This window comes from Leptinotarsa decemlineata, unplaced genomic scaffold, assembly GCF_025532065.1.
Source record: "Leptinotarsa decemlineata unplaced genomic scaffold, Ldec_3_MD MMD2_tig00003308_RagTag_RagTag, whole genome shotgun sequence".
Classification (NCBI taxonomy): Eukaryota; Metazoa; Arthropoda; class Insecta; order Coleoptera; family Chrysomelidae; genus Leptinotarsa; species Leptinotarsa decemlineata.
Window position 1 is genome coordinate 391,871 of NW_027412586.1, and position 18,741 is coordinate 410,611.

The following is an 18,741-nucleotide window of genomic DNA, read 5'->3' on the forward strand; positions in this document are numbered from 1 at the left end:
TATCCAAAGAATAAAATAATTTTCATTCGAAAAATACAAGAAAATGTATTTTATAAAATTTGTTCAGTATTAAAGGTTATGTTCGATGATTAAATCACTGTTATAATTCAGAAGCCACAATAACATCATTTTTCTTGAACTGAATCGTATTTATATATTTTATATAATAATTTCATTCAACAGGAAATCTAAAATTTCACAAATATTTTTCCATCGATACAAATACTAACGTTATATCAACGAGCATATGAGAAGACTCAATAGTTGTAATACTATTTGTAAAGCTCCCAATCTAACCATTGTGTTCCTTGATGTATTCAAATTTGTTTATTGCAGAAATCACTCCCCCTATATTTCAGGCATCAAAGTTGTTTGTATGATAATTGAAAACAATAAAAATTTCTGAATTAGAATATGAAACTCATCAACGAAGTTGTTCTCATCAACTTTACATTATTAGAATTCTTTCTAGTTCCTGGTTTAATTCAAAAGTGTTTTACCGTGAGTCACATGGAACTCTTTCAGATTATGGTCTTCAGCACTTAAATTATATAATCGTTGCTTAATGAAACTGATAATAAATACTGTTAAGTGTTTCTAATTGGATAAATAATGGGGTTAACAAATTGTAGCCAGCAGTAGAACAGCATCGCGAGTCAAGTATCTGTAATTGATATACTTATTAGTATTGCTTTCAATTGCAACTGCATACTTGAAATTTTTTCATATCGGTCGCTTATGTCTCAGAGTATCCTCTTTCAATCAGTGAAAATGAGATCACTTCTATAATATATTAGGTTAAAATAAGCTGGTCGGTTGAAATATTGGGATTGTTTAGGAGTGAGATAGGAATTTATTTTTTGATCTCTGAGAACAAGAATAATATGCATTAAAATAGTTTGCCATATCCCAAAGGGGGATTGAGCGTCATTTTCGATGAAAGCTTTTTGAACAGTATCTACGATTGCCCCGCTTATCACGATATTTCAACAGCATTTTCTATGAAAGTTCCCGGGTGGCAACATCGCGTCGACTTCTGACGGATACGAGAGGTACTATTTATATTTCGAGAATAACGAATAATAACAATTGGTGTGAAGTTATCCGCGAATTTTCATCCACTACTTCTGATGAAGAAACAACCTACGGTGGGATAGAACTATATTATTGCGCAGTGTTGCCAAGTCTCTAAGATTTATATTTGCATAAGAATCTCAATATATGAAATATTGCTAAATAATTTCAACACATGAGTTCATCAATTCTTACAAGAGTAAAAACAAATAATTTCATCAAAAGTCCATACAAATTGAAATGCCTCATGATAGCATGATTGGTGAAACCTATATGATATTCCCAAATACGTCAGCACTAAACACCTGATTCTATTAGGTGATGATACCACTTTGGCAACTGAAGCAGAAACATGGAGAGCTCATTGCAAAAATCAACATACTGGCAAAGGAATTCACCACGTGTGTGGGATAAATTCTCTGATGGTAAATTCTGCTAAAACAGTTTGTATGCACTGAGGATAGTAGAATCTCGGTAAATGATCTTGAAGTCCCTTTCGCGAAATCCACCATATTTCTAGGTGTTTTTGTGGACAATAATATGGTATGGAATAGCAATGTCAATCACATTTGCATGAAATTGCAAATAGTTACTTTGCTATATTGCAAGTGAAAAATATTTGTTTGATCAGCATTTACTATGATATCGTTTATGATCTTATGATGCACTGTTTGGAACCTTCGGTGTGATAATGAATATCACTGGAGTTTTTTCCCAACACCAAATCGTTATTTTTAACACCTCCACACATGTTTCGATCACCAAGTGATCATCCTCATCCAGCTGTACACCTGGATGGTTTACCTGTATGGGATGTCTATATAGCATAAATAGCGTTAGCTTCGCGTTAGTTTCTAGTTTAATCTTCCTCTTTAAGGATGATCACTTGGTGATCGATCGAGGTGTTAAAAATAACGATTTGGTGTTGGGAAAAAACTCCAGTAATATTCATCGTTTATGATAATGAATTATAACTTAAGCCGAGTCTCGTAAACAAGCACTCTAAGATTACTGAGGAAAAATATTTAATAATTCACGATGGATTATTTTTCATTATTTTCGATTAAAATTCGCTTCCCACAAATTTTAGTTTCAACATCGTATAAGTATTGATAATGAATTATAATTTAAGGCGGGGCTCGTGAACAAGCACTACAAGTTTCCTGTGGGAAAAATTTTCATGAATTCACGATCGTCAAAAAGCGTTTTGTACAAATTTGTATTTTTGAACTTATTTTTGTTTTATCAAATGAGTATATATTGATTATTTTGCATTAGATTTCGAAAGAAAAAAAACAGTTTGAGACAATTGTGGATGTAGGATCCACCAATCATACTATTATCAAATCATTTTAATTTTTACGGACTTTTGATGAAATTAATTTTTTACTCTAGTAAGAATTTATGAACTCATATGTTGAAATTATTTAGCAATATTTCTTACATTCAAATTCGTATGCAAGTAGAACTCTCAGAGAATTGGTAATACTGCGCAACCATAGGTTGTCTCTACATCAGAAGTTGTGGATGAAAATTTGTGGATAACTTCACACTAATATAATAACAAATTTTTTTTATGAAAATCGCTTTACTGTTTTAAGAATATTTCCCTTAATAATCAATACACTTTTGCATTCGTTCAAACCATTTGTCAAAGCAGTTTTTTCATTTCTCTTGGGATACCTCCAAAACATGGTTTTTAAACCCCTCAACTGCTTCTTAGGCGCTCATAAATCGTTTACCACGCAGTTTATTAATTCCTTATTAATTACTTATTCCCGAATACCAACATTGTCGATTTCTGTTTTTTTTTTTCAGCTCATACGCATATGTCTATGATTCGTCATTTGTCACGAATGTCACATGGCGATCTTGCATTATCAGTTCTCGCGCTGCATCGATGTTTTATGGCACAAAAACCAATTTTGGACGGCCTTCACGAAATTTATCCATAAAGGCCGAACTACGACCACGATCGAATTCACTATACCAGCGATATACTGTGGTTTTTGATGGTGCTTTCTGATTGCCATATAAAGAACAGAGTTCATCGACTTATTCTTTTTGAGATAAGTCACATCGAAAATTGTGAAAAATAATTTAACGAAAACCTTCTCTTGAAATGTCCATTTTTTGCTCAAATCGATTTTTTTAACTAACTGTAAAGAAAGTAATTAGCACTTGTACATCAAAAGAGTGTGAGTACGTTAATGATAAAAAATATCAAACTTGATTATGGTGTCACTATTTTTTGGGTTTGAAGGCCGTAGATTTTTGGATTTTTTTCTGACGTCCTGGGTTAATATATCCGAGATATCATCCTAGGAGATGTTGGCTCTGAGATATGAACTCGAAGACATTAACTCAGGATATATAAACTTCTGACAAAACTAGCCACTAGCGCCAGCGAAACATCAGGAAGAAATTTCAAAAATCCACAGCCTTCAAACCTGGAAAATAGTGACACTGAAAACCTTGGCCGCGAAAGCCTCAACCATTTTGTTCATTAGTGATATTACAACTGAAAGTATTTTCATCATCATTAAAATATTAGCCTTGTTCTTGGAACTCTGGGCACTACTGAAAACGGTCAGAATTTTGATAATTGGCAGTATAATTGAAGGGCAAACTTTTCAAATTGTATTCCGTAACAACGTTTTTAATGACCACGCAATTGAATTTAATTTTTACACAAACAATTCTAAAACTACTTGAAACCAGTGGTGTAGACGGATTTTTTGAAAAACCATTTAGGTATATTTTTTTTCGATTTTTGGATTTGAAAAATGAAATTTGGGCACGAAAAGTAAAACTCATTCATGAAATGAAAAGAATTCTAGTAGACTTTTCAAATGTCTACTTGATGAGATGAATAATTCCAATCTGTTGAAAAATGTATGTTTCATAAGTAGGTTGCTTCCATTTTAATTGGGTTGTAGAAGCTATTCTACATTTCTCATTTAGAACCGATAAAGTGCGTGATATTTGTCAAATACATTTTCGCAACTCTTGACGTTCTCTAATTTTCATTGTTCCACAATCGGCTTTATGGTGAACTAATTTTTAACATCATGCAACGAAGTTATGGCACTGAAAATTCGGGTTTTAAATACTTGAAATGAGAAAATTTGGCTCTGCCGAACTCTGAAAACCTGATTTGGTCCTCAGCGAGGCAGGCACCTGTGACCTGTAAGAAGGCCTGTTAGACATCATAGTTCATCCTTACTGTAGTCCAACAACTGTTTGGTATCAAGCTTCGGAGGGTGAATAAACGCCTTGGAGTGAGCCTATCCTGGAAGATTCTGCCAGAAGTCCATATTGACATCCTGGTGTTCAATCTTTGTGTGGAAAAGCCTAAAGCTTCATCTGGTCCGATGAAGCTACTTGCAGCACCCCCCTTACCAAGAGAGTCAGCATCCTCTTTACCTTCCAGGCCAGTATGGCCAGGAATCCAGACCAACGCCGCTTGACTGTCCGGAAATAGTTTTATTGACTTATGTGTGAGGTTGGATTCTTCCAATCTCTCTGCACACAATTCAATAGCGTAAATTTCCGCTAGGTCGCATAGGTTCCTAGGCAGGTAGACATCTCTGTCCTGGGTCCAGTCCTCTTTACTTGGGAACAGTACTTTATAAGGCAGTTCGAAGTTGACAGTTGGAGGCATGAAATCAGAGGTCATTTCCAGAATGCCGTGATTTCCAGTGTCACAACCAACAGTCTGTTGCACTCTGCATTAAATTGATTTGTGCAATCAGCAATGTGCATAAGTCAATGAAGCACTCCAGAAAAATATGGAGAGGAGGAAGATCTAGAAGGATTTCCATGGCCGCTGACGGTGTGGTACTGATCGCACCACTGATGGCCAGATAAGCCTGTCTGTGTAAGCCAGAGAGCTTCGCCTAGGCCGTTTTCTGTAAAGCCTTCGGCCACCAGGGAATTGCACCATAAATGATCATTGGTCTGAAAATCATCACATAAATCCAAACCTAAACCCCAAGTTTTACCCCAAATCGCCATGGGGACAGTCTGGGTTTTCCAAGTGAGCGTTCCAGGTCTTGATAGAATCAGAATGCTAGAAGCTACTGAACAGTGACTGGTTAGGAGACCGTAGATCGTTTTTTGTACAAAAAAAAATTGAAATATGACTTTTTAAAAATCTTTGTAGAAGCAATAACTTCGGATGAGCGTCACGAAACGACTTCAGAATCGTGTCAAGCTCATCATTTGACGATGAGCAAAAACAAAACATTTTTCGAAATCTTCCGCCGGCAATATTCTCCATATTTTTTCCAAAATTGAGTTGTAACTCTTCAAAGAGAAGGTGAAAAACTTACCACGAAGCACTTGCATTTACTACCGGCATGCCCATCATACGTGGTCTCAGCCTATATCCAACGACATTAGACGGCCTTAAGAGTACTTATTATATCACCACCTACGGCACTCCAACGATATTGACGGGACACCGGTTTTACTTTACGTTCCGGGGGTATTGAATCCGTTTTGGAGATTGAAAATACCGAATTTATTGAATCTATTCATTTCTTACTCGGGCGAATGAGACAATTTGATAAGTATGATGGTATTTGCCGAGGAGTTTTCAGCTGTAGGTGAAGGGGATACCTCCCGAAAAGAGGTATAAAAACCTATAAAATGTTGAAATTTACAATTCCGCGGACGCGTTTCAGGCCACTGTATCAAAATAGTTGTTCTGATTTTTGGAGTCTTTGGTGGAATGATAAGTTTCCTACTCTCGATTCACAAGGTCATGCAGGCTTGGCACTATGTAGCAGAAATCTTGGTAGAAAAAATGGAGAAGGCTGTCATCCTTGACACATGCACATGAATTTTGCACCCAAGGATCTCTTATCTCACGGTATGGAGATTGTGGCGCCTACGCACCATCGAAGGTGTTGTGGGTTCGGGGACAGGGACCAACCGGAACAACCACCAAAACCAGGGCACAACCAGAAAATAAAATAAAGACGATATCTCAGGAAATTACACCGGACGGAGTTCGGAGTATGTTCAAATCTTCATGAACAATAGAAAATTTTCATTTTCTTTATAATGGATTGCAGACAAAATGCACACATATAGCGGTTATTGTGAAATGTAGAAGTACTAGGATTTTTTTTTCATTGATTAGAGGAGATAGTTTCAAGGAAACGGAAAACAGTTAACTGTGCCTTCTACTGCGCGATTGCTTCACGCAGAGATGTTGATACAAAAATCAATCACCTCATAACAGTCACAGGCAACATGCAATCGGTGGTCAGAATTTTAGTAATTTTGATTGATTCGGAAAATTTACAAAATCTAAGGTTTGATTCTGAATCTTGACGGGTGTCTTGTATAGCACTTTCTGCTGGTTATTTAGATACCGATACATGTCTTTAGATAGTATCTGGCTAATTCAAATCAAATCAAATCATTTTATTCTCAAATATGAAATGGAAACCATACATACTATTTATTTTTAGACTTAGAATGTAAGAATAACAATTAATACAATTTTGAGTGATTTGAGAATAAATTCAAAATCCCACTGAGGTTACAAACCTGTGTGTGGTTAAAAAATTTAAAAATATTAAGAAATATATAATAAAATACGAAATACATATATCGGAACGAATAATAATATTAAGTAAATACAATAATAATTGGTGCGATATATTTTTTAGATTTTCCCAGTAACAACGTTACCAAAAATCTCATCCACAGGCGATTTTTTTTCAAACTATCATCACAAAAAATGACAATTTGGTTGTTATTAAGTTAAAATCGTATATTACATTCCGATAAATATTATTTCCAGATCGTATTCAACCTGCTGATCACTGAAATCTGCGATGAGGTGGAGAGGGTGTTTTTTGGCACTTTGGTTTTTGGCAACATATGTAGAAGGAAGTCGGCATAGAAACCACCGTCTGCAACAAAGATCTAATGACTTAGGCTCCGAATCATTACCACCAGGAGGGTAAGTGCACTTTTTGTATCGGATTTCTAGATAGGAATTCATCTTCTGTCAATAAGTTTTTTGAAATTATCTTCTTTACAGTCACAAAAGCGACTGATTTTGTATCTGAGCTTAGCTGCGAACGAGATTTGCAAACCTTATTTATTCAATATTTTTTGTCTAGAGAAATGAAATAATGATTGTTATATTTTTATCTCACACTTAGGTGTATTTGTGTATTGACTTTTTATATCGATGATATGTTTCCATGAAGAATTAAAAAAAAATATTTTTGAATCGTGCAATATTACTTCAAATGAAAAAAAATGTCCGTAACATTTATGTAAATTTACATCTCAAGCAGAAATGGGTGAGTTCACTGAAATCATCTTTGTTAGATCTAAGATGTTAACACGATATTCCACTTAGGATGTAGTGAAAATATTGTATCATAGTATTACGCAAATATTTAAAATACAAAAAATGTTTAAATCACTCTATTTATAGAGATTTTTCAGAGCTCTGCTCAAAAACTTGAATTTTCATTTCGCAAAATGTGATGTAAGTCAAAACAAATGAAAATAATATTCAATCAAATTCCCTATATTGTCTATATAATACAAGAAACAAAAAATCCTTGACCAGTTCTTATCACCGGTTGAGTAATAAAACGCAAGAGCTGATTACCTCCGTACTCTGAAATTGTTGAGAAAGATACTTGATACAGTTGAAAGTAACCGAAACAGCCAGAAACAACAATGCTACAATTAGGTATATCTAACTAATTCTCTTAAAAATTATTCTTTAGATAAATTAACTTAAAAACTCTGTTTCGCTGCCGTAGTTAGTCATATTGTGGCTTGACCGCGAATGTATTGTTAGTCTCAATTGTCTGTGAATGAAAAAACCTTCGCTTATGACCCTTAGTTTATCTTGAATAAGCAAGGTTTGAGTTTTCTGTTATATAATCCCACAGATAGCATCTTCGTGCGGGAAAATGCTCACTTAATACTCAAGCTTGTGCTTTAAGAACTGTCTAGTTCTAGTTGAACAGCGCATTCATGGTTAAACCTGGTATCACTTTGGCAGATCAAAACACTGCTGTCAGGAGTTCAATTATGAATGTTTTGATTCGAAGTTCAGGGTTTATCTAGTTTTCTTACAGTGAAAGCTGCAGATGAATACAATAAGCGGGTTCTCATTCAGATTTAGATGTCGAAGTTCAACTTTGAAACAGAGACCGCAGAGACCCTTTTTTGACTTGGAAATGAGCTTTGACCATTCTATCGATTTTATAGATGGCGTCTTCATGAAGGTTAAAGTTTTAGCCTGATAATTAAACCAAATTTTTCTACTTCAGACAAGATTTTGAAGGAATTGAGAGAAATTTAATATTTGTCATAATTTGTTCGTGTTTTTTTCAATATAAAATCCTGTATATTAGAGTTTCTGAATGAACTTCATTAAATCTTTTTATACCTGAAAACGACTAAATTTAGACTGAAGTAAATTTCGATAAACCAAACTTGTCCATTTTCATCAAATGATATTTGAATTCGTTGCTTTCTCTTGAAGATAAGTCACAACGTATGCTAAAACATGAAAATTATAGTATTTTTGTTTGCCTTTTTATTGCCACACTATATCGTGAGATTTTCAAAGAATAGTTCACAAACTACACAACAACACAACTTCCTTCCTTCCAACACAGTTTCATCAGATATGTTCAAACTGACTAAATTCTTCATTTTTAGTGCTGTATGTAACAATATGAATCACATTACCTTCTACCTACTCAATGAATAATAATTTCACCTGAGTTCAGGTATAAACCAATTAACCAATTATAAATTGAAATTTCATGAACTCATTACATAAACATATCTACAATAAACAGATTTAATCGAGGGGGAGAATACAGTTATATTTGGTCATTCAATAACTTCTCAGAATCCTTACATCCATTGATTTCCAATCATTCCAAAACAAAGAGTATCAAACCTGTCTCCTCTAAAGGCAATACGTCATATTTCTGGTTGAACTACCACTCTGCTGTGAAGCAGAAAAGAAAAACTTAGCTTACGGAACAAATGATGTATAAAGCAAATTTATTGAAAACAATAAAGACAAACTTCGATATATAGGTTGACTTGTGGTTCTTGCTCAAAACTTCAATTCGATCAAACGAGGAAAATCTTTTCCCGAAGAATAAAACAACAAACCCACTAGTAGTTTCTCCAATGTGAAGACCAATTCCCACAGTTGAAAACCATCTTTTGGCAAAAGAGCTCTCACGACTATGTAGTGTTTCATTTGGAAGGGAAAGGTTCTAAACTGAATCTTTTGAAATGCTTGGAAATTATTAAATTTGAGAACTCTGAAAATTTAGTGAATGGTCGAATAGAATTGAATCTGTGGAAATTGGCAATCAGTTCATTACAATATTCAGTTTATATCTACCTATACTCAAGTAAAATTGTTTTTCCTAATCAGGAAAAATTATCAAACATCAAGTGGATAGAAGATCATATAAAGTACCAATTAGGTAGAATTTAATCAGTATGAACACTCCTGGAAAAGCTCTTTTATAGTGAAACACGTGTCGTGATTTTGAGAACTGAAAATTTCATAATTAAGTGTTACTTGAATGCCTTCGAATAAATGAATGCTATAGAAACAAAATTACATATTAATGTGTTTATATTGTCATTTATAGTAGTGAATTTAGTGAATATCAAATATCTGATACAGGATATATACGAACGATGATTTTTTAAATTTGATCATGGTGTGATCGGTTTTTCGATCGTACATGCGAGTTGTTCGAAAGTTATACAGGAAACTAAACTAAATCATAATAAAATGAAAATGTGGTTGAAAAATAGTGTTCGATTTGGCCCTCTTCCAAAAAATAATGAATCGAAGCCTCCTGGATATTCTGCTGCTTATCCAAATGCGACATCGAGAGTTTGAGAAAAAGAAACTTTCTTTACTGAATTTCAAGTCCATATGGAGTGATGAGGTTTAATTAACCAAATGTGGATTATTCGATCGCCACAATATTCATTTTAATTCTGACTAGTATCCACATCGTACACGTGAATGATATTTTCAAGCTGGAATTTTGTTATTTAATCTGACATCATCTCAGTCCAAGTCCTAGAAACTATAATTATTTAGAAATTGACCGCAGTGGTAGTGCGCCCGACTCACGATCGGAAGACCGTGGGTTCGATTCCTCGACCAGATATTTTTCTCGAGAGAATTTATCTGGTTGAAGCTGGGATGATTCTACAACCGTGTTGAGAATCACACGTTAAAAGGTAAGACCTCGTTAGTCCTTAGCTCACACAAGTTTCTCAACTTCTGAGAGTTGTCGTTCGTATGGGGGCGACAGCTGATTAACGGAAAAACAGATTTAAACAGATATAGATCCTATGACAACTAACCATATGGTGAAGAAAGCTCAACAAGGTTTCAGTGAATCAGATGCCTATGAAATTAGTCGTTTTGAAAGCATAGTATTTTCTCTTCTTAAAAATACTTTTTCATTCGGTACAAATTTTCATCGTCCTCAATGCAATGAATTCTAAGAATTTTTTTTAACTAAAATAAAATTTCGTAGCAGTAGAACGATTTTTGATAAAATGAAATTCAACAAGTTTTTATTGACATCAGAATTAATTATTTCGATTGATTGGAGACGCGAACATCACTGCAACTCTGATAGTCTGGAGCATCGAAGAAAGGTTGGAGATTTATTTCTCTTTTATAAATACTTTCATGGGAAGTGTTCAAGTGACTTGGCACTTGGATATAATCTCCAGCGATTCAAAACCAATGTGAGTAGCTACTTTCGCACAGGAACCGCTCTGAGTGGGCCTTAAAAATGTTACTGTAGTGCTTTTGTTTTGTCCTTGAAAAAATTTTAATAGAGTGAAACAACGTAAAAACATTTATATCCGCATTTTTTTCAAAAAGTTCAAAGACTCCAATAATCCCTTATCCTATATAATTTCATCACTACATCAAAGTTTATTTTGAAGTGGGAACAACAAAGAGTGAAAAACACTTTCTAACGAACAACGATTGTATCCGGGTAATAACAGTGGAAAATGGAAATATGACTTGAATACTAATCAAGATTTCTAAAATAAGATGTGAATTCATTGTTTATAAAATTACAATCCTTTGTAGAGTATCAAATGATTTCCTCATTCAACTATGAATATTCATAGGAACGTTTTATTTCACTTCATATATTGTGTCTGCTTTGCATTCCCGGAAGGTAGTCATCCCAAATCAATTATGAAGTCATGAAGAAAAACGTTTTGTCAACGATTATAATAAATAGTCTCTCAGATGTTTTGTTTTCTCTGATAGCTGAGTCTCATCGTTGAAACAATTCTAATATCAATCAGCATTTTACTATCACTTATGCTAATGTTGTGTTGTTACTCAATGGATTGCGGTTTATTGATATTGTGTATTAATGCAAACTAAAAATTGGGTCAACTTATCGAAATGCCTCAACGTTTTCGACCAATATATAAACATTATATAAGTTTTTTGATAACCCTGCGAACTTAGAGGTTCACTTAGTATTGTCAGAAATGAAATTCATGTAATTATAACTGTTCATTCATGTCACGTAGTTAGTTATCCAATCATTTATGCATTAATAATTTTCAGAATCTCCAGAGGTGAACCTTCAGAATTATGAACAAAGTTGGCCTACTAATTGATAACAAGTTTGAATAAAAATCAAATATTCCTTCTGATTACAATTAGAGTTGATCTGTTAGGCGGAGTACTAGGTATCTATACATCAATGAGGTAATTGGGGTAGAATTATACATATTCTTGTATATACTCTTAGGCTTTCGATACTTATTCCACTACATCAAGTTCAAACTAACTATTTTAATAAAATAGGACAATGCGCATAGATAAATAGTAATTTTATATCCACTACGTTCAAATCATGTATATGTAGGTACTGCCGAAGGTCCACAACCACATGCAAAGTGTAATCATTGACCAGGACTAACAGATATGACCACTTTCTGCTATAAATTCACGTTTCACACTAGTGATTTGAAAAATCATGGAAAGCGAATCCACATGTTTTTAGAAATGATATGAAATCGAGAAAGGTTAAAGCAGTGAAGCTGCTGGAAAATAATTCTATGAAAATAAAAAAATAAATAGATAAGTACTATTCTGATCATTCCCATATTGAAATCAATATGTTCTTACAAAATGTTCAAATATCTCGATCGTTCAATTTGATCAAAATACTTCATATAGCACACCCTTATCATTCTTTAGACGCCACTTGAGGTGATTTGGAGACACCACAAAATCATGCCCGGCCTGGAACCGGCGTGTATGGGAAATTTTAGTAGTAGATAGTCCTATCAAATTGAATTCATGTTAAGGGAAGCAGTATAATGACACAACAAATACTAGGTTCTTGAGCGTTTCGTTAAAAAGTTTGCATCATAGGAGATGATAGTGCTCTAGTTTTGCTGTGTGAGAAAAATGATTTAATTAGATTCATTTATTTGATTCATTCAGTGGATTTTAAAGTTTATCGTTACTCTCAACTACATTTATGATGAAATACTATTATATTGAATAAAACATATTTAAACATATAGGATATTTTATTCGTTCGAAGAGCAGTTATCAAATTTGTGAGGTATTTTTGATTTCTTTTTCTTTCGACATCACGAATGGTGACAGCATATTCGAGTCCTTGAAAAGTATCTAGGATATTTGTTCAAACGTTTATTTCTTTTTGTAATCTGCTCTAAAAATTTCAGAATGGGTTGTGATATTGATACCCAAAACTGTTTTCATGTTGTTCAAAAATAGCTGTTAGGACTAAAATATTCACAAACTAGATATTCAGTTCCACATGTTGAACAAGTATAATTTGGAGCCTCTGATCTAAAATTAGTGTCTCCTGACCCGCGTTTTGCTAACCAAGTTAGCATCACCAGAAGGTGACTATACCACGATGAAAAGACTAATCTTCTACTCTCATCTCCTGAAAATGCTACTGACTTGGTTAGCTAAATGCTCGTCAAGAGACAATAATTTTGTTCTTTGGTGTAGGAAAAGTGTTTTGAAAGAATGAAGAATCAAATCTATTAATACCTTGGACATGTAGTTTTTCGTCTAGGAATAATTTGAAATAGATATTGAAAGATTCGATATCGAAAGTCAAAATGAGGCGATTTCAATCAAGAATGATTGCTTCTTGAAGTTATGAAGACGTCGATCAAAAGTAGAAAGGCTAAACCACAAGACCTGTAGAAACTCGTTTTGAAGAATGAAAAGTTCATATGCGATATACAAACAATCAGTGGATCACTCGATACGATAGTATCTGAACTTGTACAAAGCGCCAAATGCTTAATACTTTTGGAAAGCTAGTTAGGCTAATCTAGAATCATAATAGTACCGTCTTCAGTTTTATATTTCGGACATATAAAAATACCTTTGAGGAATGTAACCTAATAAGTAATTGAATTCCAATTGTTGTTGAGATATAACGTGTGACGTATCAATGTAGATGTTTTGTTGTGTCCTGAAAAAAATCATGTGTCAAGAAATACTCTTTTATCGTCGACTAATATATGAATGTCATGATTATGGATATCTACATCATCAATAAAACATCACTTTCCGGTATTTGTGCTGGATTTGTGACATAAAGTCGTACCTTCTCTGTAACTATTACTGTATTCTAATCAGCACACATTCATTGACTTCATAAAGTTATCTGTTGTACAGTATTCGATTTTTCAAAAATTCTGTAAGACAAATTTATATCGTCAGAATGCAATTCACAGTTGAAGTGATGTTACTTATTCATCAGAAAAGTTAATTGGTAGAGAACCACAAAATATATTTAAGCTGAATTAATTGTTGAAAAGAATTCTATTCTAATTGGCGGTAAACTAGCATATAAAAGTTGTTTTTCATGCGAGAATTTAACATTCATGAAATTACCAAAAATCATTCATGTATTAATCGTCAGCACTAAGGATTAATTTTGATGTATTTTATTCAGTAAATTGTGAATTTGGGCTCATTACTAAAAGTAAAAAAGTGTTTTAATGGCAAAATTCTTCTTTCGTACACAGCAAATTTATTTCTTTCACACATTTCTCTGACTCTCATTTTTTCATTATTATAAATTCATGGCAATCGAATGTAGAGTCATGAACTAGGATGATAATATTACAGAATCGTGGCTAACAAACGAAATAATAACATTTTCTGCTTTTCCTACTTCACTATTTTTGGAACTGGTACTTCATTCATCACTGTCCAATCTAATTTTGTAAAACTGATTCGCATTACTCAAACGAGGATGAATATATTAGTCAGTGATTACTCTGTCATTTCCACGATAAGTAGTGTATTTATCATAGCAGCGGAAAAATAGACATGCGAAGCACCCACGTTCAAGGCTGCCTTTTTACTACATGATAACTATCATGAAGGACAGCCCCATAAATAAAGTAGAACATATTTCTTCTATTAGACATATTATCTATGGCAATTTGAATAGTTTGAGTGAATTCTTCAGAGGCCCGATTATCATCCTACGCTGTTTCGACATTCTAACAACGTATGCAATAATCCCACAGAAGTGAACGACATTTAGAAATAATTATTTGCCCGAAAAATTAAATAGGTATATCAGCATTTAGAAATTTCAAAATATATGGTACACGAGTCATGTAATTTTTTTGTTACATTCAGGTGTTTTTCACTAAAGGTCTTGTCTCTTGGACGTTTATGAAATATCACATGTAGGCACCAGGTTTGTTAATAGATATTCACTCTATTTGATTTTTATCAGAATGGAGTTTCTTTATCATTTATTATGAAAGTATAGTTTGAATATAAAGAGGTTATATATTGAAAAATAGTATACCCGGTAAGCATTGTATTTGCAAAATATCGGTCATATGATGGTTTTCTTGAAACGTCAGTAAATAGATCAAAATAGTTCTAAACAATTACGTTCGTATTGACATGATCAGAGAAATGTTTTTTAAGTTATGTTTAAATGATCGTCGCTTTCAAAATACTAAACATTAGTATATCACATTAGAATATTCATTGGTGAAACTTAGAAAAACATCTCCTTAAATACACAAAAAACGTTGCGCGCAAAACTCATACACTTGCAAAATGTGAGGTGCTACATCCGGGTTAAGTGCATTCTGTTCTTTTTTTTGGGTCTCACTAACGTGGGAGATGAAATGTGGGAAATTTTAGTGTCAATCATATTCACCTGATTATGATATTCACAATTTTATTTTTAGAGAGATCAATTTCAGTTCAGTTTTTGAAAGTGATAAAAATAAGTAATAATTTCTTAACATATTAGGAAATAATTATGAATGCTGCTAATTTGGTTAGCAAATCGTGCGTCGAGAGACAGTATTTTTGTTTTGGTAGGGAAAAGTGTTTTCAATAGGTAATTTTAAATATGATCTCACTAAAAATGCATTTCTTTCATGAAAGCTCAATGTTTTCATTCATTTCATTTGGTTAACCCCTTCATAACGCTGGGTGTATTTATAGGATATCTTTTCAAAAATAGCATACATAGAGGTACAAACTGTCAGTTCCAGCGATTTATCTTCTTTTTGTCAATTATATTCATCATATAAGCCTTTGCCAGACCACCCATACGATTGTCAATTCTCGCTCCCTTATAAGGATATCAAATTAATTTTCTAATGCATGGACCCATTTAAGTGTCATGATTTCATCTTACTGATGAATGATATCGTTGTATCATGATGTGTTACACATATCAAAGGTTTGCAATGATGATTGTGATGTTGTAAAAATATATTACAATGAAGCGTGTTAATAATAAAGAAACACTCCTTATCCACCATCTTTCGGTTAGAGACGAGTATTCATTAGAGAGATTTCCAGTTCTGATAAATATTACTGTAAGCTGAACTCTCAGGCTTTAATGTTATTTTATTTTTATTCGTTTCAAATGGAGTCGCTTCTTGATTTCCAAATTTTTTCGAGTTCTCATTACTGACATCAGAAATGCTATAGAGAATATAAAATAACTATTTATGTCTTGAGACGGAGTCACATTAATAATGCTTTGCGTTGTGCGTTGTCTTTGACAGAACTTTACTCGTTCTGAAATTTCTGTTGTGGCTTATCACAGTCATACACAATCGGTTTATTAATAATCTTAAGAAATTTGTGCGTTGCACAGCAGTTTTGTTGTATTTTACTACTATATTGACTTGGCAACAGCACAGATACATATATTCACGCGGTATAAGCGTAAGCATATTCAAATTTGTGCCACGAATTTCAAAAAAACAACACACATTACAAATATATTTTAATTGCAATCGCATTTGAATGAAATCCGGGATAGACATGTGTATAAACAATCAACCTCAAAATAAGGCAGGACACCACAGGGTTTTACAGTTCATAAACGGAATCATCCTGCACCATCTACTTCTCCAAGGAAGAAAGCAATCAATTTCAAAAAAGTGATTCTATACACAGATGTGTAGATCAAAGACACCAACTGGAAGAAAAAAGCCCTCTCAAAACAGCTACTTTCAAATAAATATTAAATCACACGAAAGAAAAATACTTTCCAAACGAATACTTTCATATGAACAATGAATTATATAGAAAACCCTTTTCTCTATTCAGTTTATATAACATAACATTCGTTATGGAGTCGAATCAGAAATCATTCACAGGATTCCTCACTGGTAGACATGTGATGTTTCGCCGTAAGAAACTTCCATATCAGCTCTTCAGTACCAAATCGGGATAACATCATAAGAAAAAACACATAATTACGACTTCATGTCACGGATTGAGTTTGATCTACTCATGTCATTGATGATATCGTAATGACATTCATTCGCTTATTTGATTGAATTTATACAAGACTTTTTTCAATTTTTTTTTTATTTCTTAACATAGTCTCCTTTCAACTTCACACTTCTCCCTGCGATGCCCCCATTTCTGTAACTCGTCCGAATAGTACTTGGCCTTTTTCTCTGCAGAATAATTGTTCATGAAGATGATTCCCTCTTCATTTGATGAATATCTCTGTCCTCCGAGCGCAATTTTTAGATGAGGGAACAAGCAGGTTAAACCGTAATCCATAAATTTTCACCATGGTGACCGCTGAGGTGTGAGACGATGCGTTCTCTTGGTGAAACAGGATTTGCTTTTTTTGGTTCCCCCTATACATATATATATATATATATATATATATATATATATATATATATATATATATATATATATATATATATATATATATATATATATATATATATATATGGCGCCTAAACTGCGCCAACAGAGAGTTCGAATACTAAATGTTGATTTGATATGTATCAAACACGTTATTTTGACATAATCATAACCTCTGCTATCTCTCTCACTTCAATTCAGCAATCGTCTAGCATCATTTGATGAACTTTGGCGATGTTTTCGTCGGTAGTTGCCGTTTTGGACGTCCCGAACTTAAATCGTCTCCGAAGCTTTTGCCACTTTTAAAGTCAGCTACCCAAAATTTCACTGTGGTAAATGATGGTGCAGAGTCCCCATATACAGAATCCAACTCATCTTTGATTTGCGTAGACGTATTGCCTTTCAAAAACAAATATTTAATGACTCTCTAGATACTCGATTTTGTTCATTTTTATAAAAATACCTACATCAACTTACTCAAACAACTGTTACATAACAACTGCGCGACCAAAATGACCGAAACTTTGGTGGGTAACAGATGAACAACGAAATTCACTAGATTTTATTTACGAGTGCTGCTATATTTTTGTTGAGGTCGTAAACTTTTCAGACTATCCTCGTATTAATCTCAAGTATGTCGCCCCGAGTATATGTGGTGGATAAGAGCGAAAGAAAGGAAGAAAAATTAAAAATCGGCTACAGTCTGTTCATCGATCAAAGGAAAAAGGTTGAAAAATAAAGAACCCTTCAAATTTTTCAAACTATAATAATTATCATTTCATTGGTTCGGACTTCCATTGTCTAATATGATATACATTGATTTGAAATCCCTGAAAAAATCTATAAAACATTGAAAAGATTAGCTGAAAAATAACAATTATATCAAGCAAAAAATCTGAAATTACATTGAAATGAAATACACAAGCAACAATAAAAAAAAATTGAACTACTAACACGAGATGAAAATTAAAAATCATTAACAAGAAATGAAAATTAAAAATTGAAAGATTCCAAGCCAAGTTACTTCATAACGTTTCGATTGTTGGTATCCACAGTGAAATTCGTGGACTTATTCCTATGAGATTCGCTTGATTATAGCTATCCATATATTGCGTATCTCTTCGTTAGCTTGGCTAAATGCATTGTTCGATAACATATATGGGGCCAAACATGTTCTGCTATTCCTGATTTGCTGTTTTCTCCTGGCTGTGTGTGTTTTTTGTGCTCGGCAATGCGAACTGTCAATGGCCTCTTAGTTTTATCGATGTATGATTCTCCGTACTCCCTGGGTATCCGGTAAATGGAATTCCTGGAATCGCAGTCCGCGTTTGGTGGCCTGGTTTTCGTGAGGCTGCTACGGATAGTATTTCCGGATCTGAAGCAGGTTCTGATGTTGTACTTGCATCCAATTCTTC

General features: G+C 33.6%; 1 protein-coding gene across 1 annotated transcript in view; it reads left to right on the forward strand.

The window, feature by feature from the left end:
* LOC111503711 (fibrillin-3) overlaps positions 1 to 18,741 on the forward strand; it is a 206,480-nt gene that overhangs the window by 4,064 nt on the left and 183,675 nt on the right. The window contains exon 2 of the mRNA XM_074177824.1: positions 6,893 to 7,054. Coding sequence (XP_074033925.1) covers positions 6,927 to 7,054 — 128 coding nt within the window. The 5' untranslated portion in view covers positions 6,893 to 6,926. The remainder of the gene's footprint in view (positions 1 to 6,892; positions 7,055 to 18,741) is intronic.